General features: G+C 38.2%; 1 protein-coding gene and 1 pseudogene across 4 annotated transcripts in view; one reads left to right on the top strand and one right to left on the bottom strand.

The window, feature by feature from the left end:
• The window catches only part of Agl (amylo-alpha-1, 6-glucosidase, 4-alpha-glucanotransferase), a 60,587-nt gene that overhangs the window by 18,728 nt on the left and 15,051 nt on the right, over positions 1 to 26,808 (bottom strand). For all 3 annotated transcript variants that reach the window (XM_048352027.1, XM_048352029.1, XM_048352028.1), the window contains exons 6-24: positions 22,093 to 22,274; positions 21,853 to 21,964; positions 21,342 to 21,465; positions 20,909 to 21,011; positions 20,720 to 20,817; positions 19,369 to 19,508; positions 18,519 to 18,706; positions 17,172 to 17,295; positions 16,098 to 16,261; positions 15,257 to 15,358; positions 14,987 to 15,142; positions 14,748 to 14,898; positions 12,589 to 12,713; positions 12,388 to 12,500; positions 12,135 to 12,269; positions 11,687 to 11,817; positions 7,595 to 7,731; positions 7,219 to 7,352; positions 4,274 to 4,449 (exon numbers count right to left, since the gene is read on the bottom strand). In XM_048352027.1, the coding sequence (XP_048207984.1) occupies positions 4,274 to 4,449; positions 7,219 to 7,352; positions 7,595 to 7,731; positions 11,687 to 11,817; positions 12,135 to 12,269; positions 12,388 to 12,500; positions 12,589 to 12,713; positions 14,748 to 14,898; positions 14,987 to 15,142; positions 15,257 to 15,358; positions 16,098 to 16,261; positions 17,172 to 17,295; positions 18,519 to 18,706; positions 19,369 to 19,508; positions 20,720 to 20,817; positions 20,909 to 21,011; positions 21,342 to 21,465; positions 21,853 to 21,964; positions 22,093 to 22,274 (2,595 nt within the window). The remainder of the gene's footprint in view (positions 1 to 4,273; positions 4,450 to 7,218; positions 7,353 to 7,594; positions 7,732 to 11,686; positions 11,818 to 12,134; positions 12,270 to 12,387; positions 12,501 to 12,588; positions 12,714 to 14,747; positions 14,899 to 14,986; positions 15,143 to 15,256; positions 15,359 to 16,097; positions 16,262 to 17,171; positions 17,296 to 18,518; positions 18,707 to 19,368; positions 19,509 to 20,719; positions 20,818 to 20,908; positions 21,012 to 21,341; positions 21,466 to 21,852; positions 21,965 to 22,092; positions 22,275 to 26,808) is intronic.
• LOC125354414 lies at positions 4,996 to 5,748 on the top strand (annotated as a pseudogene). The gene has a single exon (XR_007211488.1). The product of XR_007211488.1 is annotated as a transmembrane emp24 domain-containing protein 10-like (transcript).

The raw sequence follows: 26,808 nt of genomic DNA, 5'->3' as shown, positions 1-26,808 counted from the left end.
GAGTCAAACTTCTAATTCTGGCTTTTTGCTGGTTAACTGCAGATAAGTACCTCGTGAACTTTTCTGACAGGGCTGGGTTTGAACCTTGATCCTCAGATCAGAACAGCTAGAATTACAGGCATGAGCCACTGGTGCCTACCTATATCACCCTTTGAATGTGCAATAAATACAAACAATAGAGTATTATTTGTCACTTAAAAGTCCATGTCAAGTGGGGCTGGGGATATGGCCTAGTGGCAAGAGTGCCTGCCTGGTATACATGAGGCCCTGGGTTCGATTCCTCAGCACCACATATACAGAAAAAACGGCCAGAAGTGGCACTGTGGCTTAAGTGGCAGAGTGCTAGCTTTGAGCAAAAAGAAGCCAGGGACAGTGCTCAGGCCCTGAGTCCAAGCCCCAGGACTGGCCAAAAAAAAAAAAAAAAAAGTCCATGTCAACTTGTTTATTGACATAGTTACCCAGAATATAAATTGAAAAAAAGTCAAACTATAGATAATAGACTTCGGTCCCATTTATATCAAATAGTTATGTATACAGTAAAACATAAGGAGGTAACAGTTACAAGATTATGTCATGTTTTATTTTGTTTATAACCCTCCACATTACCTGATTTTCTATCCTTTTCTTTCTTCCGTTGGTAGTACTGGGGTTTGAACTCAAGACCTCAATACCTGGACGGTAGCACTCTTCTGCTGAGCTATGTCTGCAGTACTTTTCTGGCTAGTTCTTTTTGAGAGAAGGTATCTCTTCCAGGACCTAATATGCTTATAAGCAGGTCATCTCTGTGATGATGGGCATATGCTACCTCATCCAGTTTATTTCCTTTGAGATGAGGAGTCATACACTTTTCTGTCCAGGCTAGCCAAGGACCACCATCCTTCTGATATCAGTAGCTAGAATTATAAGCACTTTAAAAAATTTTTTTAAAAAATACAACAGGAACTCATTCACGATCCTCCTGCATCAGCCTCCTTAAGGCTGGGATTTCAGCCCTATATGCTATATATCCAGCTCTGAAGTTTTAAAATTATAGCATCTGCTTGTTTATTTATGAGGCACTAGAGTTTGAAATCATGGCCCACAGCATATTAGGAATCTGTTCTACCACTTTGCAATTGAGATTCTAGCAAACTTCTCTAACCTGGGCTGGCTTTGAACTGTGATCCTCAGATCTCAGCCTCCTGAGTAGCTAGGATTATAGGCATAAGCTACCAGTACTCAGCTTCAATGAGATTCTTCATCCTATTTTCATATATAGTTGAATGTATCTCAAAATTATATCTGAAATTTCCTTGTTTCTCATTTATTCAATGACTATATCTTCTATCTCCCAAGTAGAAAGTTAGTCTTAGGATGGCAGAAAGTGTATTTGCTTTTTCACCACATTAAAAATTACAACTGAAGTTATTTCTGAAAATTATAACTGACACATAATATATTCCTATAAGTATTTATTGAGTAAATGAAATAAAAGCCTAAATGCTAGGGCATACACTGAAACATGGAAGAACTTCACTAAGAAGAACAATCTGGCAGTTCTTACAAGTACTTCACAATTAAAGTTTCTGGCTATTGGTTTTGTTTGTTTTTTAGTTTCTTGGGAACTAGACATTCATTTCTTCTATTTTGAAAGATCAGAATTAGCCAGGTGCCGGTGGCTCATGCCTGTAATCCCAGCTGCATAGGTGGCTGAGATCTGGAGCATTGAGGTTTGAAACCAGCCCAGCTGGAAAAGTTTGCTGGACTTTCATTTATAAAGTAACCAGAAAAATGCAATACTGGAAGCATTCATCAAGTGGTAGAGTGCCAGCCAAAGAAGCATGAGGTCAAGTTCAAACCCCAGTACAGAAAAAGAAAAAGAAGAAAAGAAAAGAATTAGAGGCAGCATTGGACATTTTTTCATATGATGTACCCAAAGTGATGTTACACAATTTCCTCAAACATGCTGGGTATTATTCATACATAGTTGTCATACATAGATGGCTGAAGATAATTATGACAATGACAATGGTTATACACAGTGTTCATGTCATAGAGACTTCCCAGTGCTTTAACATATTACATGTAATATGTAGACAGATTCAAGAATGAGTATGAATTGTTGTATCCTAAATACCTGCAGTTTATTTGTTAAGAAGTAAAAACTAGCTGGGCACTGGTGGGCTCATGCCTGTAATCCTAGCTACTCAGGAGGCTGAGATCTGAGAATTGTGCTTCCAAGCCAGTCTGAGCAGAAAAGTCTTATTGCCAATTAGCTACACAAAAAAATCCTGAAACAGAGCTGTGATTCAGGTGGTAGAGCACTAGCCTTGAGCAAAAAAAAGCTCAGGGACAGAGTCTAGGCCCTGAGTTCAAGCCCCATGACGGGTACATATAGGCAAAAAAGTGAAAGCTAAGTGACCATGGTGGTGGCTGCCTATCATATTGGCACTCAGGAGGCCAAGGAAGGAGGATCATAAGTTTGAAGCTGGGCTGGGAATATGGCCTAGTGGCAAGAGTGCTTGCCTCCTACACATGAAGCTCTTGGTTCGATTCCCCAGTACCACATATATGGAAGACGACCAGAAGGGGCGCTGTGGCTCAGTTGGCAGAGTGCTAGCCTTGAGCGGGAAGAAGCCAGGGAAGGTGCTCAGGCCCTGAGTCCAAGGCCCAGGACTGGCCAAAAATAAAAAAAATTAAAAAATTAATAATAATAATAAGTTTGAAGCCATTCTAGGTTATATAGCAAGATCCCACCCCCATCCTCTTTTTAAAATTTATTTATTAATTAAACACAAATTTTTTGACAAGGTGTTGTGCAAAAAGGGTACAGTTACATAGTAGGGTGGTGTGTACATTTCTTGTAATAATATATTACACCCTGTTTTTCTTTCCCTTCCCTAGGACCCCCATCCTACTAATAAGAAAGAAAGCTATAAAAATTTCTGGCATTGATGTAAGGAAATGTTTATATCATCTTTTTTGACCTTTAAGAGTTTAAAACTTGTCAATCACACATAGTTGGAGTTACTTTGTCAATTATTGTAAAAGTTTACAATTACAATTGTCTTGCAATAATATTACCACAGAAAGGCATTCTCAGTGTCTTAAAATAAGTTCGTTCAAGATCTATTGGTTAGTTTGAGTACAGTTCTATTTTTTACCAGGATGGATCAGGCAAAAGACCCCATCAGGATGCTAGAAGCAAATATTAGAATTTGTTTCTACTTACTGATTATACTTCTACTTTGTGATATAAGTTATATGCCAAGGGCTGGGGATATGGCCTAGTGGCAAGAGTGCCTGCCTCATATACATGAGGCCCTGGGTTCAATTCCCCAGCACCACATATACAGAAAATGGCCAGAAGGGGCGCTGTGACTCAAGTGGCAGAGTACTCTGCTAGCCTTGAGCAAAAAGAAGCCAGGGAGAGTGCTCAGGCCCTGAGTCCCAGGCCCAGGACTGGCCAAAAAAAAAAAAAAAAAAAAAAAAAAAAAAAAAGTTATATGCCTGACATTTTTATAATTTTTTACAACTGTCCTAAATAAAATGGTAATTTCTATTTCTACAGATAATACTATAGATACTATATGATTGAATTACTTTTCTCCTAAAGTTTTTTTTTTTTTTTTTTTTTTTGCCAGTCCTGGGCCTTGGACTCGGGGCCTGAGCACTGTCCCTGGCTTCTTTTTGCTCAAGGCTAGCACTCTGCCGCTTGAGCCACAGCGCCGCTTCTGGCTGTTTTCTGTATATGTGGTGCTGGGGAATCGAACCTAGGGCCTCGTGTATCCGAGGAAGGCACTCTTGCCACTAGGCCATATCCCCAGCCCCTCTCCTAAAGTTTTATGTGTTTCAATTTAGTTTACAGAGTTCTAAATTCAAAAGCCTCACATACTAAGTATGTTCCAGAAATCTGATGGATATTCCTAAAATGAAAAGCATGTCCTTAAGTGGACTTGCTTATTTGGATTTGTGACTGTTGGTAGTTGCCAAGTTGGGTTTCTTTTTAAACACTGAAGAATACAGTTGGAAAAACAAAAACAAAAACAGAACCTTATAGAAGAAATGTATTAACCAGCCAAAATACAACTACACATAAATGTTTGGTGTGTAGTTGTAAATAAATGGTAAGTAAGATTAGTATTTTTACAAGTGAGCATCTATGAAACTTTACTAAACAACAGAACAAAAGTCTTGAATAACATCATGAACTTAAAGGACACGATCATTTCTCACAGGTTTCCCTTCTTGAGCGCTATGATTTGCGCGTTTTGACTTCTCTGAGACTCCTTACCTGCGGCCAGAGAAGCACAGCACTGCTCCTTCTCCTTGGTGATCTCGTTCAGCCTGCACGGCACATCCACAAGCGAGGGTGAGAGGAGGGGCAGTGAGGGGAATCTCCCCACTCCACACATTTGCACAGAACCCAGTGAAAGGTGCTTTACAAAGGTGGAGCCGTTCTGAACAAAGCTGCAACAAAAAACGAGCCATTTTAAAACAGTTGCAGAACTACCAAATATTTTAGCGGTCTTATTTCACTTGGTTTTCTTCCCATTATGTGATTTTTCTATACAAATGTGTGTATTTGATACTGTAACTTAAAAAATGTCGAGTTTACTTAGATTTCAAACTTGCTTTCATATTTTTATTTAATTACTTATTTATTTATTGCCAGGATTAGGGTTGAACTCAGAGTTGGGAAACTGTCTCAGCTTTTTTGCTCAAGACTGATGTTCTACTACTAGTTATAGCTCCATTTGTGTTTTCTGTTTTTTGTTTTTGCTGGTTAATTGGAGATAAGAGTCTCATTGACCTTACTGCTCTGGCTGGCTTTGAACTGTGGTTCTCAGATTTCAGCCTCCTGACTAGCTAGGATTAAAGGCATGAGCCAGTGGGACCTGGCCACCATTTATTTTAGTTAGCTATCGAAGTTCATGGTTTACTGTGAAACAAATGGTACAGTTGAAGCCTTTTTATCCCCTCTGAAATGATGTCCAAGTTAATTTGGTGGCTCTCATGGGTCCATTTCAATTTGTCATATTATTTTATAGAATCTCACCACCTAAGGCAAATGTAATTGATAATAATAGCAGAGTGGAACAAGTCTCTGACACCATTTCTGGTTTGTCCGACCCACTGGCCTGGCTTTGCCCTTGCCAGTTGGTATTGCTGTTTCTCTTCCTGCTTGGCCCCAGCTTGGTCCTTGCCATCTCCTTCCATCTGCCCATTAATTCTCGCCAGTGTCTCCGCGAAGAGATCCACAAGGACTTGTTAGTGACCGGCACCTAGGAGATCACGGACCAGTCTGGGGGCGCTGGAGGCCTGCGCACCCACCTCAAGATCACAGATTCTGTTGGCCATATTCTGTACTCCAAGGAAGATGCATCTAAGGGAAAGTTTGCCTTTACTGCTGAAGATTATGATATGTTTGAAGTGTGTTTTGAGAGCAAGAGAACAGGGCGGATACCTGCCCAACTCGTGATCTTAGGTATGAAGCATGGAGTGGAGGCAAAAAATTATGAAGAGATTGCCAAAGTGGAGAAACTCAAACCATTAGAGGTGGAACTCCAACGTCTCGAAGACCTTTCAGAATCTATCGTTAATGATTTTGCTTACATGAAGAAGTGGGAGGAGATGTGTGACACCAATGAGTCAACAAACACTCGGGTCCTGTACTTAAGCATCTTTTCAATGTTCTGCCTCATCAGACTAGCCACCTGGCATGTCTTCTACCTGCGTTGCTTCTTCAAGGCCCAAGAAGTTAATTGAGTAATGAGGTCCAGTCTCCTCCCCACTTGTTTGTCAGTCAGCAGAACAGCACTGGAACATGTGTGGCCTAATCCAATGCCATCCTACCACAAACATCATCAAGGCACAATGGAGCTTTCTTGCAAGAACTGATCTCTCTTTGTGTGGGAGGACCTGGGGTACTACCTACACCCGAAAGTCAGTGAGGGACTTCGTTTTAACTTGGTAGGATTTGGACTGGTTCTGCAACAATAAGACTATTGTTATTATTAGAGTCATCTATGACAAAAAAGAAAAAAGAATAGAGATAACCTAGATAATGCCAAAGCCAGCATTTGTCCTGGGTTTCCTCATGTGATCTGTTTGAACCATGCTTGCTTTCTTCTCCCACTTATACCCCAGCTTGGGCTTTTCACTCTAGTTCTTTTACCAAGAAATGTATGACCATGTTGAACTTGTTTCATACTGATTGTCCTCCTTGGGTTTCCTTGTGAAAACATCCAGAACTTTCTCTTTGCCCTTAGGTGAAATGTTTACATAGCTTCTGGTGATATCCTTTCAGAATTTTATGTCCCTAAAAGGGTTTCACGGATGTGACACCTCATAAAAAGTGAGCTTTGAACTGTAGATAAACCCTTAATGAAAATCTCATTTCATACTATTAAAATATCTGTGCTAAAAAAATAATAGCAGAGTATTTTTTCTTTTAAGTGATGAAAAACCATATATGCTTAAAAATATGATCATCCAACCATACTGAATAGATAAAAACAAATAATATAAAACACTATTTTACTGGGTTTACAGAAAAGATTTTTAGTATCTAAATTTTCTTTGATATACTACAAACTAAAAGGATGCTAAAAAATTTACTGTCTATTTAAAAATTTCCTCAGCTCTAAATCTATGACAATTCCTTTAGTTTCAGTCTTTTCTTTCTTCTTCCCTGTTTTAGAAAAACTTTTGTGTTGGTACTGTTGTACTCCAGACTTCTTGCTCTCTTTAGGCTTATTTGTTCATGGCTGGTACTCTACCACTTGAACCTTGTCTCTACTTCCAACTCTTTGCTTGTTAATTGGAAATAAAAATCTCATAAATTTGGCAGCTAAGCTGTCTTTGAACCCCAATTCTCAGATCTCAGCCTCTTTTGGAGCTAGGATTACAGCCACTGGCACCCAGCTATGTTCTGTTCTTTTAAAAGCACCTGTCAAGTGACACTGCATAGGTGTTTTGTTTGTTTGTTTGTTTTTCCAGTCCTGGGGCTTGGACTCAGGGCTTGAGCACTGTCCCTGGCTCCTTTTTGCTCAAGGCTAGCACTCTGCCACTTGAGCCAGAGCCACTTCTGGCCTTTTCTATATATGTGGTGTTGAGGAATTGAACCCAGGGTTTCATGTATACAAGGCAAGCACTCTTGCCACTAGGCCATATTCCTAGCCCCTGCATACAGTTTTTACAAAGACATTTCCATTACTAGAGCTCTGTTGTCTATACCTTGACATCTGCTTCCATGCTGTATCTAGAAGAGTTGTGTATGTGCCAATTAAAATAGCATCGAAGTAGCATGGGATGAGGTATCGTGGGATCTGCTTCAGGTAGAAGAACATAGCTTGCAACCATTTACCAACCTGTTATAAAAACAAGTTAAAAGGTTAATTTGCTGTGTTTATAGGCTAAGTATATGTTAAGAGGCAAATCTAGCAACTTTGCTATCCTGTTGTTGATAAACTAGATTTTCCATTTATTAGAACTTAAAGATAATGAAGGGAAGAAAATGGCTCAAGAATGAATGTAAATATTATACATAATATAGTGATTTAATCTTTATATGACCTTGATTTGTGTTGTACTACAATACAGATCTACTTACTTCAGCAATATTTCCTGATCGAGAAACAAGCCGGCCACTGACATAGTCAATCATCCAATCTCCAGATCGCAAATTATCACAGAAAGGATGCCCCAAGTCATTCTTTGGTCTTATTTCTGCCAATATGGACATCAATCCTGAAATTTCAGACATTTTTACATTACTAGAAGAGCTGAAATATTCCCTAGTCTCTAATGACTTGGGGTAAACACAGAAGGGAAGACACAAAGGCAGCCTAGTCCACAATGGTGCTTAGCATGGTGGCAGGTAAAGGCAGTACATGATGGACCAGGATACCAAGACAACAGATGGTGACTGCCACAGGAGAGGGGCTATTCAGAGCTTTCCAAGAGTCAGAAGTCCTGGTACTGTCTTAGTTTTTTTTTTTTTTTATTAATGCTATACTATTCAAGACATCTGTCCTGACTTCAAGAAGAAAACTGAGAAGCCTGTATGTATTCATGTTAAGATGTGGTAGATTCAGTATTATTATTATTATTATTAATTATTATTATTATTATTATTCAGGCAGATTTAAGGGAATCACATAATTGGTTTCAGAGAAAAAAATCCAATGTGATACAAGAATAAAGCCAGCTTTGGAAAGAACTTTTGAAATATAACAGAAGACACTTGGAACTCATTCCTATAATCATAGCTCCTTATGAGGCTGAGATCTGAGGTTCAAAGCCAGCCGAGACAGAAAATTTGTGAGAGTTTTATTTCCAAATAGCAAGCTCTCAAGTGGTAGAGCACTATCCTTGTGAAAAAATAAGCCAAGCAAGAGGACAAAGCCCTGAGTTAAAGCCCCAATACTAGCACAAAAAATTATTCTGGCCTTACTGTGTCCATTTCACTGAACTCATTTAGTTGGAACTTGTGGATTTTACTGTGCCAAGTTTTCAGAAACTAAAAAAAGAATACATTTAAGATATGGCTTTTTTCTCCATTCACCTTTCCTGGGAAGTAAACTTTAAAATATAGACAGACTAGGTAACAATAAAACACAGTCCTAGCACTTTCAGGGAAGTTAAACATTGCTCAGGAAATGCTGGTGGCATGCTGAGTAAGGGAATGGCAGTGTTTCAGAAAACAGATCTGACGGAGACCAAGGGGAACGATTTGTGTGGGAAGAACAAGGGGTTGGAAAACTAGTTAGTTGGTTTGAATAGGGTGGTGACTATAGAAAGAGGGGATGGTCTGCAAAAGAGAATTTGAGGAAGTGTCCACACATTATAACTTCTGATTACTGAGGATGAAACCTGATAGACTATGGAGTATTACAGGAAGCAGGAAAGGAGGCAATGGAATGTTGCTTAGGAGAAAGATCACATTTGATTTTGTGCTATTAACCATCTGTTAGAAATATCCAGTGTGTTGCTGAAACTATTAAGCTATCAAAGGTAGGCAGGTGCTGGTGGCTCATACCTATAATCCTAGCTATTTAGGAGGCTGAGATCTGAGGATTGAGGTTTAAAGTTAGCCCACATAGACAAACTTGGAACTTTCTCCAGTAGTACAGTATCAGCCTTAGGCGAAAAAGCTAAGAGAGTACTAGGCCCTGAGTTCAAGCCCCAGTACGAGCACAAAATCATCATCACCAACAATAACAAAACAACAACTATTAGATGGAAGAGAGATTGCTTGTAAAGTAAGAAGTAAATCAGCTGAGAGCAATTATATTTAGAAAAGGTAAGCACGGTTATGTCATAAGACAGAACCAATAAGAATAAGAAGAAAAAGGTCAGAAAAAGAGCTTATAAAAGTGTTTACAGGCTGGGAATATGGCCTAGTGGTAAAGTGCTTGCCTCATATACATGAAGCCCTGGGTTCAATTCCTCAGCCAGAAGTGGCACTGTGGCTCAAGCGGTAGAGTGCTGGCCTTGAGCAAAATGAAGCCAGGGACAGTGCTCAGGCCCTGAGTTCAAGCCCCAGGACTGGCAAAAAAACAAAACAAGTGTGATATTTTAAATCAAGTAGATGGAGTTTAATAGTTTGGAGTGAAAGTGGAGTAAAATATTTTATTAAAATTTATGACATACATACTTCTTTATTACTCGTATACAAAGTATTTTGCATTACAAGAATATTTTAGAAAAAAATCCAAAATTTTCTAAGTACAAAAAGTCTCAGAAGGGCTGGGAATATGGCCTAGCAGCAAGAGTGCATGCCTCTTCTACATGAAGCTCTGGGTTCGATTCCCCAGCACCACCTATATAGAAAATGCCCAGAAGTGGTGCTGTGGCTCAAGTGGCAGAGTGCTAGCCTTGAGCAAAAACGAAGCCAGGGACAGTGCTCAGGCCCTGAGTCCAAGGCCCAGGACTGGCAAACAACAACAACAACAAAATAGTAACTGCTAAGAAATCACTTCAGGCTGGGAATATGGCCTAGTGGCAAGAGTGCTTGCCTTGTATACATAAAGCCCTGGGTTCGATTATCCAGCACCACATATATAGAAAACGGCCAGAAGTGGCACTGTGGCTCAAGTGGCAGAGTGCTAGCCTTGAGCAAAAAGAAGCCAGGGACAGTGTTCAGTCCCTGAGTCCAAGGCCCAGAACTGGCAAAAAAAAAAAAGTCTCAGAAAAGTTCACGCAAATTTTATATGTACTTGGTTTTGTCAAAGATATAAAAGCGATAGAAAACAATGAAAAAGATAACACTGCTGGGTGTGGTAACTCATGTGCAAGGCAGTGATTTGGGAGGTTGTGGTTCAAGTCCAGCCTGGATGAAAAGTTCATGAAAATTCATCTGCATAAAAAGCTGGGTGTGGTGGTTCTAGCCTGTCATCCTGGCTATAGGATTACAGAAGGATCACAGTCCAAGTTGGCCAGAGCAAAAAGTGTGGGGTACTACCTGAAAATTTAAGTAAAAAGGGCTGGGAGTGAGGAGGCATGGCACTGGAGGAATAGAGGGCCCGCCTAGCAAACTCTGGTGTCAGAAAAAAAAGTATGTAAATAAACAAACAAACCTATACTCTACTTTCTCAAAGAACAATCTGTGCAGTATAATTTTATATTAAGGCTTTCTAAGTGCTTACCTGGAACTAAGCCTAAGTACTTTACAAGTATTAACTCCAAACCTAAGCAGTCCCCACTGCAGACACTTACACTATCTCCACTTTAGAGGCAAACACTGAACCATGCAAGTCTAACTCTCTACTCCACTGTTCTCCAGGTAGTCAGTGTAATCCAGTGAGTCTGGTGGTAATGACTATTTCTTAACACACATACCACTCATACACACACACACACTCCTCAAAGGACCATATTCCCAGGGCCAAGTAAGGTTATAGTAGCACAGAAGTGAACTAGATATCAGTGGATGAATAAGAAAATCACCATGAAAAGGAGGCACAATCACTGGGAAAGTGCAGAACCAAGAATGCAGGTTCTGTGGAATATAAACAGGCAGATGAAACTGATAGCTAAGTACTTAGTTAACCCATCTTACCACTACTCAAACTACCCATTCTCTTTATAGGATAAAACAAACATGTAATAAAAATGTCCAACCAAATGGAAAAGAAGACTGTGTTATAGTTACAACCTAGTACCATTTGGAGCTCCATTGGGAAAGTTCTGTATTTGATAATATGATAAACCAAGTCAAGAAGTATTAATCAAGGCTAACATATGTTTAAGAAGCATAAATGACCTGAAGGAAAGACGTAGAAAATACAATTCTAGGTTAATACTTATTACTGAGTACTTTGTGCCACATCTGTTTTTGTGTTTTATGCGAATGATCCCATTTAATCCTCATATAGTCTTCTGATTTACACAATATTATTCAACTTTTTTATTATTATTCTTTTTTGAGGGAGGGTCTTGCTATGTAGATCACTATGGCCTTGATCTTCCTACCTCAGACTCCTATGTGCTGAGATCACAGATGTGCACCAACATACCCAGCTATTAGGCACATTTTGTTGAGGCAGAAATTTCTGGGGCTTAGAGGTGTCATGTACCAAAAGACAATCAACGAGTAGGGGGAAAAGTCATAATATGAACTCAGGCATTGTGCTCTAAACCCATACGCTTATCTCTATAAAGAAGACAGTTAAAGAAGTTTAATCACTTTATACTGGCTTACCTTGGAGCCCTGCATACTTAAGCGATGACCAGTTTGGTATATCATAACAGCCTCCGCCATCTTCTTGTTCTTCCGACTCACACCGATAAAGTATCTGGTTTAGATCAGCCAAGGTTAATTTAGAGGCAATCCTAAGAAGCAGAACGTAAAGACAACTGGGTAAATTATACTGAAGTTTTACCAGCTATAAATAAAAACAAAAAGGAGAAAAACCAAGTACACGTGCATGTTTGTACATCTACGTGAGTATAACACGGCAAAGCACACATGGGCACACATGCAAGTGTGAGAAAGCAATAGGGAAAAAATGTCTCTGGTAGCAGGGGCTAACACTACTGATCCTTGGACCATCCAGGGGTAAGTAGCAAGGATATGGGAGGGTACATAAAATCAGTCAAGTCAGGCCAGTCACTAACACAATAATCTCTATAGAACAGTGCACACTTACGAAGCAAAAGGGATTTTTAGTATAGGATCTGAGTTCTCAACAGCCAGACTCCCAGATTTAAAGTGAGGACTGAACTGTGTCAGATGATTTCGAAGAATTCCAACAGCAACTTGGGCATGTGGATCCAGGCTAACTCTGAATAATGTGAGTAAAAAACAGTTAATTTTTAGGAGCAACCTATTCAAAATGAACAGGTTATAAAAACTATTTTAAATATAAGTAAGGTTAATAGTGTGAACTCTAATGAACATACCTGAATATAATAATACTTCCTGGAGTTAAATTTTCAAATTCTATTTCTTGAATATATTCATTGGGTCCTTTTGTGGCAACTCCAGCTTGTTTAACAATTTTACTTTCATTCAGCTTGGAAAAATTATATAAAACAATTCACTATACAAGTAATCTAATGTCCTTAAAATATTAAAGAGTAGAAATAGTGCATCCCAAATACCTGAATATGTTCTCTAATTTCTACGGTGAAATTTGGCAATCCATTGATTGACTTCTCGTCCTTCCTATACGAGTTTGTGCTTCTCTCAACAGTTCTAGCTTCAAGAACTACTTCTTCAATTTTGCCTAGCAATGAATAACATTTTTAGTGAAAAATAATTCTTGGTATATACTCAAAAGTTAAATATAACCATAATAATATTAAAAATTAAATACTAATGTAGCAGCACATGAAACGGTGAAAAATCAGTTTTGTAGCTGACAAAGGGAAATGTTTGGAGAGCAATCAGTGACCTAAACAAAGGCTGAGCTAACACTGTACAGTAACTGAGTTCTAGATAAAGAAACTAAGGGGCTAGGAGTACAGGCCAGTGGCAAACTGTGTGCCAAGCACACGAGGCCCTAGGTTCAATCCCCAGCCCTAAAAAATACAAACAACTAACAACACCTAACCATGAACAGTAACTATTCAACCATAGAGATTACTGAATATAAATTTAGATATCGTCAAAGAAAATAACGATTATTTAAACCTAAAACATTTCAGGTTGAACATTTTTAAAAACTGGAGTTATGCATATTTAGAAACTAGCAACACAAAGGGAATGTGATTATTTTTATGGGAATCTGCATTCTCTCAATGAATTGGCTAGTAGTTGATGCTTGCACAGACCCATGCCATGCTATAAAATGCCATCTACAATACCAAATAAATAGAATATACACATCTAGAACTAAGCCACTCTGCAAAAAAGACAGTTTGAGGGACATGTTTTACAACTGTGTCAAAAGAGAGACACAGACTATAACTGCTATATGTTTAGGGGAGACAGTGATTGTTCAAAGGAAGTAGAACTTTAGTTCTTAAAGAATATAAACAGCCAGGCACTGGTAACTCATGCCTCTAATCTAGCTACTCAGGAGGCTGAGATCTGAGAATCACAGTTTGAAGCCAGCCCAGGAAGTGGTACTGTGGCTCAAGTGGTAAAGCACTACTAGCCTTGAGCACAGAGGCTCAGGAACAACACTTAGGCCCTGGGTTCAAGCCTCACAACTGACAAAATAAACAAACAAATAAACAATTTATGTAAAGGTAGAGGTAAGACTATGTAGAGACCAGCAAAAATATTTATGTGGCTAAAATAGTGGTGTGATATGGGGCTGATGGTAGGTGAAGATGGGTTTTTATGAAGAGTCTTAAATAGTAAGTTAAAGGGGTTTCCATTTTATATGTATACATATACATACATTTGCTTACACAATATATAATTACATATACATATGAATATGTACATATGTAATGTATGTAAATATGTATTATTTAAATACATTTAGACATACACACATCACATATACACAAATATACAAATAAGATTATCCAGGATATGAGACACATGTCCATTTTATATGTATTAGGGAAAAACAATGTATAAGATATAAACAATATTTTACAACTTTCTTTTTTTTTTTTTTTGCCAGTCCTGGCGCTTGGACTCAGGGGCTTAAGCACTGTCCCTGGCTTTTTTTTTTTGCTCAAGGCTAGCATCTATCACTTGAGCCACAACGCTTCTTCTGGCTATTTTCTATATATGTGGTGCTGAGAAATCGAACCCAGGGCTTCATGTATGCAAGGCAAGCACTCTTGCCACTAGGCCATATTTCCAGCCCTATTTCACAACTTTCAAAAGCTTAACTTTTGAGAGTATTTCTTTCCAGAGTTTGATTCACATGGAAAAATATGTTATACAAGTGAGGCACTGGTGGCTCACACCTGTAATCCTAGGTACTAAGGATGCTGAGATCTGAGGATTGTAGTTCAAAGCCAGCTAGGGCAGAAAAGTCTGTGAGACTCTTATTACCAATTAACTACCAAAAATATGGAAGTGGATCTGTGGCTTAAACAGTAGAGCAGCAACCCTAACTACCAAAACTATGGAAGTGGATCTGTGGCCCAAACAGTCCAAAAGACAAGTGAAAGTGTGAGCCCCTGAGTTCAAGCCCCAGTATTGGCACATATACACAAAATATCAGCCAAGATTTGAATTCCTTGTCTCAACAACATTTATGTTTGTCTTGTGCTACACGTGACATATAAAGACAAAGGCATGAAACATCTGAATACAATTGAAGGTAATGACAACAGTTCTCAGGCTGCATTACCAGGGATGCACATTTGAGGCACTTCCTTGCTGTAAAAGGAAGTTTTGGGGTTCCTGAACGCAGTTCTGGATACTGCCACAACCGACTGGTGGGTACTGGGCGAGTGTCTGGTGACTGCCACTATGTCTTCATCCACCTGGTCAACATACACCTGAGGAATGGGAAGAGCAATGAGGTTAACACTCTGCCTGGAAGCTGGTGGGCCTTCAGAATGAAATGCTGAAAACGTTGTTTCTTGCCTGAATGAAACCTTTGGCCCCAAGCTCTTGATGAAGTTTATTGATAGCACACCTGGCTGCAATAATTCCACTCTGGAAATTGACATCACCCGTATTGGAGGGCGAGGCTCCAGGATTCCACGAAGTATAAAATCGTTCTTCAGAAACCACTGAAATCTGGAGAAAGGGACAATGTGGCTATGTATACATTATAGTTACAATGAGGGCTTTGGATGAAAGTGATCAAAGTTGGTATCCACATGGCTGGTAAGGAACAGCACGAGAACAAACCTGGTGAGGCACTAGCTCATCATAGCCTCGAGTACTTCCACTAGCACAGCATGCCATAGAAACAATAGTGGTACTTGGGAGAGCGTCATAGGCAGATCTATGCTAGAAAACGAGAAGAAAGCAAGTTTACTTTCTTTCAAATGCAAAGTGCTAGTGTATTGCACAATGAAGTAAAATGATAATTACACAAATACATTTTTTGTGTGTGCCAATACTGGGGCTTGAATTCAAAGCCAAGGTGCCGTCCCTTAGCTTTTCTTGCTCAACGCTAGCACTCCACCATTCCTGGCGCACCTCCACTTCTGGTTTTTCTGTTAGTTAATTAAGGCTGGGTCTCATGTACTCTCCTGTCCTGGCTATGGACACTGACCCTCAGATCTAAGCCTTCTGAGTAGCCAGGATAACAGGTGTGAACCACTGATGCCCAACTTAAACACGTTCTGTTAAATACATTCATTTAAAACATATCATAAAACATTCTTTTTTTTTTTTTTGCCAGTCCTGGGCTTGAACTCAGGGCCTGAGCACTGTCCCTGGCTTCTTTTTACTCAAGGCTAGCACTGCCACTTGAGCCACAGTGCCACTTCTGGTTGTTTTCTATATATGTGGTGCTGGGGAATTGAACCCAGGGCTTCATGTATATGAGGCAAGCACTCTTGCCAGTAGGCCATATTCCCAGCCCACAAAACATACCATAAAACATTCTAAAACCCATATAGTACAATCACATATAAGTCTAAGCTACTACTTTGGAGTATGTGGGTATTATAGACACTAAGTTTTAGATAACTAAATGTGAAACATTTAGTACAACAAATCCATGAAAAGGACTGGTGCTTACCACAATAGGACATTCGTTATCATGAGTAATATCCATAAACAGGGCATGGGCGATAGCTGGCATCAAAGGCCTCAGACAGGGCTGAACAAAGGATCCTACGGGCTCTCCTCCATACCGGTAAACCAGCCTTCCTTCCTCATGACTGTTGTATGCACTCATTGCCTCTGTTGAGCATTACAAAAGATTTTAAAAGTCACCATTACTTGCATCCAAGGAGAGGTTACATTTCTTATCATGACTGATTTTTAAATAGACCCCATCAACAAGATCACAAATAAAACTTCAAGTAATTAAATGTTTACAAATGCTAAGAAGTCTTCCAATAACTTAACTGGAGAAATAGCTCTTGTAGAAAAAATAGCTCTTGTAGGGGATGGAGGCATGGCTCAGTGGTATTTCGCCAGCCTATCAAGTGCTGGGCCCTGAGTTCAAACCTCAGTACCACCAAAAGAAAAGAGAGAGAAAGAAAAAATGGGAACAGTAGTTTCACTTATGCACAGTTACATCATTCATACCAAATCAATGGGAAAAAAACATCAAATCTAGGTAGGAGATGAAAAACAGACTTGCATGTTTTCTATAAAAACATGGTTCTGTTTGTGAATTATCAATTTACTCCATTGTCATTTTTATTTTTTGAGACAGGATCTTCTGTAGCCCATGCTAGCCTTGAACTTGTAATCCTCTACCCTTAGCCTCACAAATGCTGATTCCTGTCCCTGGTCTTTCAGTCTGAATAAATATTTTTATTTTCTCTCCCACTTTCTTTCTTTTTTCCCTCCTTTCCTTTTTTCCTCCCTCTCTCTTCCTCCTCTCCTTCCATCTCTCTCTTCCTCTTTCCCTCCTCTCCTCCCTTCCTTCCTTGCTCTCTCCCTTTGTACAACTATTAGGAAAATTTAAAAAATAATTAAAGTTAAAGAAATAGATTGGGTTATGAAAGAAAACATCATATAGACAATTTAATAGAATATTAGCTATGTTAAAATGATTCAGCAATGCATATAAAGATAGTACATGACTTCACTTAAAGAAAAGCTGAAGTTTTAGACAAGAAATAGACTTCACCAAGCTTACCTCTTATCAAGGAACTAATGCCAAGTCTAGTCACAAAGATATTGTCCAGTTCTTCACTTCCTGTGAACAGTTCAGCTACTACATATAAATTGGGTTGCAATTTCCTAGCAGCATCCAACATGTACTGCAAAAAGTACAGTCACATATGTAAAAGAAAGAGAAGGGAGGGCAAGGTGGACAGAAAGGGAGGAGGACGGCTAGGTGTGGATTTGACACAGATTGTGTGGTAAGACAAAAACAGGAATTCACAAAGAATTTCCAAATAGATTTTGTTGTACACACATAAGAAAACATCAACAGACCAGTACACATAGGTAACATGAAAATATTTACAGTACAACAGTAAAAAAAGGAAAGATTAGATTTTGCAAAGACATAGGGACACGGGGAAAAAAGGAAGAAGAAAAAATGTGTCAGTAAAAAATGTAAAATGTAATATTTCAATTCTGTGTCATATTTTTTAATGCCTCAGACTGTTAATTTCCAGGTGGTTGACTAAGTTTTAACTGATGAATTACCTAGGTACTATAAAGATTGGGTCTGAATGGCCAAACTAAAACCAGTAATAAACTCTTAAGTACTTTACCTGACAATTTCCCCACTGGAGCTAACTTTCAATCTGAGAATCACATAAGAATGAGACTCACAGGGCTGGGAAAGTGGCTTAGAGGTAGAGTGCTTGCCTGCATGCATGAGTTCAATTCCTCAGCACCACATAAACAGAAAAAAAGCTGGAAGTAGCACTTTGGCTCAAGTGGTAGAGCACTAGCTTTGAGCTGAAGAATTCAGGGACAACACCCAGGCCCAGAGTTCAAGCCTCATGACTAACAGCAAAAAGAAAAAAAAAATCATAAGCAGGATGAAAAGTATGTTCATTTGCAAACTCGTTTTAGGCAGAAGATAGTATTATAAATATTGGCATTGTTAAAAGGTTGCTTTAAAAGTCCTCCAAATGAATAGAGAACAATTATGTTTATGCCTTTCGTTTTATAAATAATTGATAAGAAATGGAATCAATGAAGCTAAAACTAGCTTCAAATGCCACAATGTTAGTTTTGAATAATCACTCTGGGCTGGGGGTATAGTTCAATTGTAGAGCACTTGCCTAGCATATAAAACGCTCTGGGTTTGATCTCCAGTACCACACACACAAAAAAAGAATTAAAATGACAACAACAAAAACTTCATCAAAAGATTGTTAGAGTTAGGTAAATTATGGAATTCGTTAAATATTGCCACCAAGTCAATGCGGTTAGCACAGTGAAACAGCTATCTACAGTCTATTTAAGGAAAGAACACTGAATGTCCGCTCTGAATGAAGATGAACTGTGAACTGTGCTTCTGTACCTCAGCCACGTGGAGGGGTGTTGAGTGGCAGTTGTCCAGACGTACTCCCTGGAAATACGTCGCTGTTATTTCCGTGTATTTCCTCATGTGTGCCCAAAGGTAAGGGCAATCCTCTGGTTTATCCCCATAGCGTAATTTAACACTGTCTCCCCAGCAAATAAGCTCTCTCCTTAAATACACGTTTGAACCTGTTAAAAGAATCTTGCTCTTAATGGCTCAAGAACAAAAATGAATATAATTACACTAAGGAAACAATGTCATTTTAAATTGAATTATTATTATTATTTTACCACAAATAATATTATAGGTTAAAATTTTATCTAAAATGGGGATGAGGCTGTATAGTTCAGGGGTGGAGTACTTATCACGTATGTGTGATGAACTGGTTCAACCCGGAAGAACAAAATAAAAAGATGCTAAAATGCTATGGGAGCTAAAGATTTCAAAAAGTAATATTATCTTAACTCTCAGGAGTAGTCTGCAAAAATTCTAGAATAGTCTCTTCTAGAAATATAGGTTCAGTTTTAAAAATTCAAGTTGCTTCTTAAGGAAAAATGGTAATAGTAATATAGAAATAACAGCATACATTAAAAACTTTAAAGAGTATACACACACACAGAGTTCAGTTTGAGAAAATGAGAGGTAGGAAGACAAAGAAAGGAAATAAATCATATCTTTTCTGTCAATACCTTCTCTTTTCTCTTAAACTGATGCATCTCTGATATCTCTAGTGAAAGAGCTTAAAAACCATGAGCCTAGTGAGGGGAAAATAAGCCAACGGGGCTGGTTATATTGTGAGCTTTCCATGATGTCTTCTTTCCCTGTCCACAGAGAAGTCAAATTGATGTACCTGGTTCAGCAAAGTTTCGAAGAGGATCATCTCCCATTACCCATCCGTTGTGTGCCATCAGGAAACAAGCTTGGTCTGAGAGATGAATCATAGATTCTTCTGTTGATAAGGCCATTTCTCCAAATGGGAAAGTAAAGTACCTAGAGGGAAAGAATTAAATTTAAGTCCACACAGAGAAACTCCTTGGAGAGAATTTTAATTAGCAAAATTACAAAAGAAAGTAAAACTTCTTCCCCAATGAGTAAAATAGTTTGCCACTACTTATAATATAGGTGCAAGATCATCAGTAGACTTTTTCAGTAAATCCAGTAAGATGTGAAGAATGGACAATAAATATTGTAGCATAATGACTAACACTGTAAATAATTTTTGAAACCTCAAGATATGATCAGAAAAGCACTGAGGTACTGATATTGTTTTGTAATCGCTTGTCTATTCTCTAATACCTACCTATGTTACATGCTTACATTAATGTAATGAGCTGGATACTTGTTCAATTTAATTAACAGTGAATTTACTAGTGGTATAGTTTGAATATGTCTTCCAAAAGCTCATGTGTTAGAATCTTAATTCCTCTCTCTCTCTCTCTCTCTCTCTGTGTTGGAATTTCTTTTTGTAAGGCAAGGTTTCACTATGTAGCTAGGCTGTTTCAAACTCTTGAGTTTCTTGCCTCAGCCTCCTGAGTGCTAAGGATTACAAGTGTATACTATCATGCCTGGCCTGGAACCTTAATTCCTTAACATGGCAATGTTGGGGCATTGTGGTAGTTATTTGGATCATGAGGGTAAAGCCCTCATGAAGGGACTAACATCTTTGTCCTGTGAATGAATTCTTGCTCTCAGAGGGCTGAATCAGTTATAACAGTGAGTCTTTAGGAAGTAAGGCTGCCCTGGTATTTTCTCCCTTCTATATGCCCTTCTACTTTCTGCCATGTACTCCGGAAACATGAGGATCTTTCTAAAAGCTGAGAAGATTCTGGAATTATGCCCTTACGTCTTCTCAGTCTCTAAAACCCTGAGTCAAATTAAACTTTATTTCTTTAAAAATTACCCATCTCCAGTATTCTATTTTAACAACAGAAAACAGACCAAGATAGTGAATATTTAGTCCTCTAGAAACAGTAATAGAAATAATACAAATAAGGATAAACTTGCCTATAATGTTAATTTTTCTAACTAAACATTTTCCTAACAAAATTACTAGTATGCCTACTTCCGAAACAAAACTTCAATTTCAATTTAAAAAGTGTCTTTAAATCATAGGACTAAGGAAGATATTACGGTTAATTTGAAAAGTTACATATGGCTTTCAATTTTTAGCTATTAATGAGAAGAAAACTGAAATGGAATACCTTGTAACTAAAGGGTGTTTTCTAGTGACAGGTCCTAGTTTAGGACCATGACCAGCCAATCGCTCATAAAACACATTTCCCAGAAGACAATTGACTGCCTGAAAAAAAACATACACATTAAATCTTGTTACATAGTCATCATCAACAAAAGGCAAAACAGTAATTCAAAATTAAAAAAACAGGCAAAACCTGTTCCTGGTGAGAGTTGATGAGATGACGCTTCTCTGAATTCAAGTCCTCAATTCTCATTCTGAACCAATTACAGCACTCTTCAATTGCAGCTGGCCCACTGCTAGAGCAGACAGTACAATATATACTCAGTGAGTGGTTTCAAACAACCTTCATTCAAATTTTTTCTAATGTCATAGAAGCCCTAAATATAATCACTGGGATCTTAATTATGACTGAAGAACTTTTCTAATTGTAAAAATGTTCATATACCTGCATAGGAAGGTGGCCTGGCACACAGAAAAAGCAGGAAAATGTCGGGTGGCCAAATAATAGAAATACAGTGCATTACTTTATTTCACTTTAGATGGAGGGATTTAATAAATAGTCATCCTACTAGTCATAAAGGTTAATAAGATTATTCTTTATTTCACAAGGTAAATTTATAACATACTCATGTGGTATGAAAGTTGTCAGTGCAATGTTCATATCTACTGTGCAGCCAAGCCGTCTGTATTCAGGATCTTGAATAATCTTAAGATGTTGTCCTGGATCCAACTTGGTTACTCTTCTATTTTCTGAGAGAGAAAAAAAAATATATATATATGGTGTTACTAGGACTGAATTCAGAATATTGTTAGGCAAGTACTCTATTCTTTTTAGTTTATTTATTGGATAGAGTCTCATGCTTTTGCCCAGAGCTGAAATCAGTCCCCAATCTTCCCACTTACCCTTCTCTAATAGCTGGGATTCTAGGTATATGACACCATGCCCAGCTGGAAAAGATGGTATCTTAAATGCAAATATCCACAGGGAGACTTTGATTTAAAAGTTTAGCATAGTTTTGGATACAAAATAAACTCCAGTGGCATTATTTTTTTTTTAACTCTTCCTTCCCATAGGGACAATCGGATGTCCTTTACTTTGAATGGATGAATAGGGATGATTGGGTGTACATCCTTTACCTTGTGTGAGAAGTCTTCTAAATTGCTCCACTAATTTGTACACATCTACTTGGAAAAATTCCCAGAGTTGAATCTTTGGAAAAATATCCTCCCACATTATTTGCCGAATACACTGAAAGATGTCAATATTAAAATACATATGTAAAATGCTTTCATCAGATACTATTGCAACCATATATCTAGTCCGTATTTTAGAAATGTTATTCTGAATTGGTGCAGTGTTCCTCTAGACATACTTACATTCATATGATGATCATTCTCAATCAAAGCAGGGACTCCTTTTTCTCTGTATTTCCCATCTGCGACATCACAGGAGAAATGCCAAAGAGCTCTATCTAAGACCCAGGCAGGTTTTAAGTGTGGAGAATTCACAAGATTATATGCGGATTCTGGATGTTCCTGGATCCACTTACTATTAGTAGCTTAAAGAAAAAGGGAACACACATATTGTAATTCAATTAAGAATCCTATAATTAAATTGAAGATCTTATCTATATATTGAAGAGAGTAACTCATTAAAGGGGAAATAAAATATTAACATCTACTACTCGTTCCATATTAGATATCATAATATTATCACAGTATCACATAAGAATTCTTGGATTATGAATCATTGTACAAATAATTTCCAGTTCAATGTGTCAATTTATGTGTATAATGCATCTGGATCAATGTCACCCTTTCCCTAACTAATAATCTATTTCTCTGGTAGGACTGAGGTTTGAATTCACGGCATTTTTCTTGATAGGCATGCACTTCACTATGAAGGCATGCCTCCAGTTCATCTACCTTTTTTTTCATCTACTTTTTTTTTTTTTTTTTTTTGCCAGTCCTGGGGCTTGGACTCAGGGCCTGGGCACTGTCCCTGGCTTCTTTTTGCTAAAGGCTAGCACTCTACCTCTTAAGCCTCAGTGCCACTTCTGACTTTTTCTGTTTATGTGGTGCTGAGGAATCGAGCCCAGGGCTTCATGCATGCAAGGCACTCTACCACTAGGCCATATTCCCAGCCCCTCATCTACTTTTTAAACTTTCATATTTCTAGATGAAAGAAAAATCAGTTTTTTTCATAAAAAATTCCTTTTCACAGTTAATCCAAAAATGTTAATAAAGGGCTGGGGATATGGCCTAGTGGCAAGAGTGCTTGCCTCGTATACATGAGGCCCTGGGTTCAATTCCCCAGCACCACATATACAGAAAATGGCCAGAAGTGGCGCTGTGGCTCAAGTGGCAGAGTGCTAGCCTTGAGCAAAAAGAAGCCAGGGACAGTGCTCAGGCCCTGAGTCCAAGCCCCAGGACTGGCAAAAAAACAAAACAAAAAAAACCACAACACAAAAATGTTAATAAAGTATGGTGCTTTCAAATGACTGACATAACAGGGGCTGAGAAATTGGTAAAACAAATACTCTAGGGCTAAGGGTGTGGTTTGTATCTTATTACTCATCTGTGTCAGTAAGTTCATAGCAGAATAGGCCGTCTCTGAATTACTACCCAAAGATATGAGTTTTCTTAGCAGCTAGGATTATAGGGGTAAACCACCAAGACCCAGAAACAATTTGTTTGATTTTTCACAAAGGTCTGATGATCCACCAATTCACACTGAGAAGCAAGAGTGGTTAGTGCAATAGAGAATAGTAACTACTGAATACCTGCTACATGGGATGAATAATTTGAAGTAAATATATAATTTATTATCCTCATTTCTCCTGTCACAGGACATAGATGTCCCTTCATAGAGATAAATAACTGAGCAAAGTCATGCAGACATCAGTGAACTTGGGCACAGAGTTGTTTAGAATCTGCCATTGTAATATTGTGCTCTACTGCTCAGATAAATGTGCTCCTGCCTCATTTACTCAGCTGAGCACTCACTCATATTGTTTCCAATGAATTATTTCTAGCTTGTGTTTTATTTAGTAAATAAATAAAATGTAATTAACTAGCTTGTACAACTAGTTGATGCTAATAAAAATATAAATAATAAATAAACTGTGGTTAAAGACAAAATAAAGAAAGAAAATGACACAGTGCAGGAAGGAACTCAGTAAGTACTTTCCCCAGCAAAACAATTTAACTGGTAAAAATTATTTTTTTAATGCTTTGGAACTTGTCCTAAGGGCAGTTAGCACGTGGAGAAATATCCATTATAATTAGAGCAAGGGTCTATGGTATTTGAGCCAAGACCTGCTGGAGCTGGATGGGATACCAGAACTTTTGGCCTGATATTCCTCGGGTAGGACTTTCATCCACACATGGCAGCTAGGTGGAAGAAAGGAACAGCCCATGTGGAATGGAACTTCTGCAACATGGGACCTGGGGGATGAGAAAGAGGACCCTGTCCTCACAGGGTAACGCTATAACCACAGACTAGAAGTTAGGGAGAGAGCCAGAAGTTCAGTGAGTGAGAGAGGGCATCCATCAAGACATAGGGGCAAGATGATGGGGCATGGCTTGGATCTGATGCCACATCCTCTCACCATCTTGCCAAGATTCAGAATATTTTCCTTAACTAGCTTTCATGTTTTTCCATATACCAAATATTCTTTTGGGACATTCTAGGAACTTTAAATGATTGTTTGGAAAAAAATCAGTCTCATGGATTAGGGTTATTGTGCTGAGCAGTGGGTATGGGAAAATCTCATGTAACCAGTTCTACAAGCTGTCTCCCCATATTAACTTTGAGGGTTGTTTTATTTTTTAGGAGGCGGAGGGAAGTACTGGAGTTTTAACTCAGGGCTTTGTCATAATAACTTTTTTTTTTTTTGCCAGTCCCGGGGCTTGGACTCAGGGTCTGAGCACTGTCCCTGGCTTCTTTTTGCTCAAGGCTAGCACTCTGCCACTTGAGCCACAGCACCACTTCTGGCCATTTTCTGTATATGTGGTGCTGGGGAATTGAACCCAGGGCCTCATGTATACGAGGCAAGCACTCTTGCCACTAGGCCATATCCCCAGCCCTGTCATAATAACTTTTAAAATGAAATCTTGTTTCATTATGATTCACAACATTTTCTAAATAAGGCCACTGCAGAACTCACTTTTTTTATAGTGTACAGAATTTCTGAAATGTCCCAAAAACATAGTCTGTGGAAGAGACTGCTCTCCTACCTCCAGTTTCATTCTTTAATACTAAAACTTCCAAGATTCAGCCGTATCCATGGCTGTCAAACTAAAGACCACAGTGTAAGTCTCCTTCATAGACAGGCAGGAGAAGAGACAAAATCCTGGCGCAATGTAACAAGACGTTACATATGTATTAGATTATGCTCTTAAAAGACATGACTCCCTTTACTTATTTCTAGTCATAAGATCTCACTCAGCAACCAGGAACAGCCACATTTAATTAAAAGTTGAAAGCAAAGTGCTGAAAATGGCTCAGCCACATGAGAGGAAGAACATAGTTCTCTACTACCATCAAGCTACTATTGTACTACTAAAACACTTAACTAATCTTTTATAAGAGAAAAACCTAATTTTCATCTTGAGTCTCTATATTTTTCTGGTGCTTTGTTATAGCTATCTAAGTAAGATATATTCTATCTCCTATGATTGTAGAAGCATCATTATATTTGTAACCTAGCATCATTATGTGACTTGATAAATTTGATGTGAGTTAATATTATAAAGTCTAAGAAATGGCCGATACAGTCAGTTTTTTTAAATGACAAATAATGAGTCATTGCATTACAGTTTTCAGTGTAGACTTTGAAGCTTGATTTCCAGGTTCATGTAGCAACACCAAATTTTATCCTCTATCTAGATTTATTTGTTTATTTTGCAAGTCCTGGGGCTTGAACTCGGCCTGGGTGCTGTGCCTGAGTTTTTGTACTCAAGGATAGTGCTCTACCACTTGAGACACAGCTCTACTTCAGGCTTTTTGTTGCTAATTGGAGACAAAAGTCTCACAATCTGTTCTGCCTGGGTTGGCTTTGAACCACAATCCTCAGATCTCAGCCTCGTGAGTAGCAAGGATTACAGACGTGAGCTACCAGTACCTGAATTAGTTTTATTTTTAATCTAACTTTGTCTGCCATTATAGTCAGAGATTATTGTATATATTAAGACAGCTGTACAAGTTCTTTTATTAAACTTCAAATAGTTGTACAAAGAAGTTTCCATTCAACCTGTCAGTTTATGAGTACAATGCATCATTCTTCCCCTAAAAGTTCTCAAAAAGCTTTATATTTTCTATGAAATTTGAAAAATACTTTATGAAATACTTTATAAAAATGAAATACTTTATAAAATTCCTGTTCTTTACACATACATATAGGTGCTTTCAAGACTTTCTGCACTGTGACATAAACAGGATTTGTATAAGGTACACTGGGTTACATTGACAGCTCAATGTAACCCATCAGGCTAGGCCTAGCTTCTCTGACAGGTCAACAATCATCTTGATGGTTGTCATTTGGGAACATTTGATATATTTTATTGAATTATATATAGCTAATGCACTTTGGGAACCACAATAGTCTAACTTTATTCATTTTTGGTGCAAGGGATACTGAGATCAAACTGATATGACAGCTTACCAATAATTTTCTCTCTAATAAGAGAAGTTCTTCAGCTTTATATATATATACACTATAGCACAAGGACTTCTACTATATCATTCATTTGTTGGAAAGTGTTAGTACTCAAACTGGAATATATAATTATATCCTCTTTATGATTACTCTCCCATTTTTATAAGTATCACATGCAAAATACTTCTGTGTTGACTATATGCTCAGCTAACACCATTTTCTTTGAAGAAGAATGATACTACATAATAAAATGATTTTTAAAACTGAAGACCACATCATTTGTGTCTCTTTTTGTTGTTGTTTCAGTCCTAGGGCTTGAACTGAGGGACTGGGTTGCTGTCTGTGAGGTTTTTTTGCTCAAGGCTAGCAATCTACCACTTGAGTCTCAGCCTTACTTCTGGCTTTTTGGTGCATTAAGCACTTATTAATTAAT

The sequence above is a fragment of the Perognathus longimembris genome, chromosome 7 (assembly GCF_023159225.1).
Source record: "Perognathus longimembris pacificus isolate PPM17 chromosome 7, ASM2315922v1, whole genome shotgun sequence".
NCBI classification, from domain to species: domain Eukaryota; kingdom Metazoa; phylum Chordata; class Mammalia; order Rodentia; family Heteromyidae; genus Perognathus; species Perognathus longimembris.
This window is presented reverse-complemented; position numbering and strand designations above follow the sequence as displayed.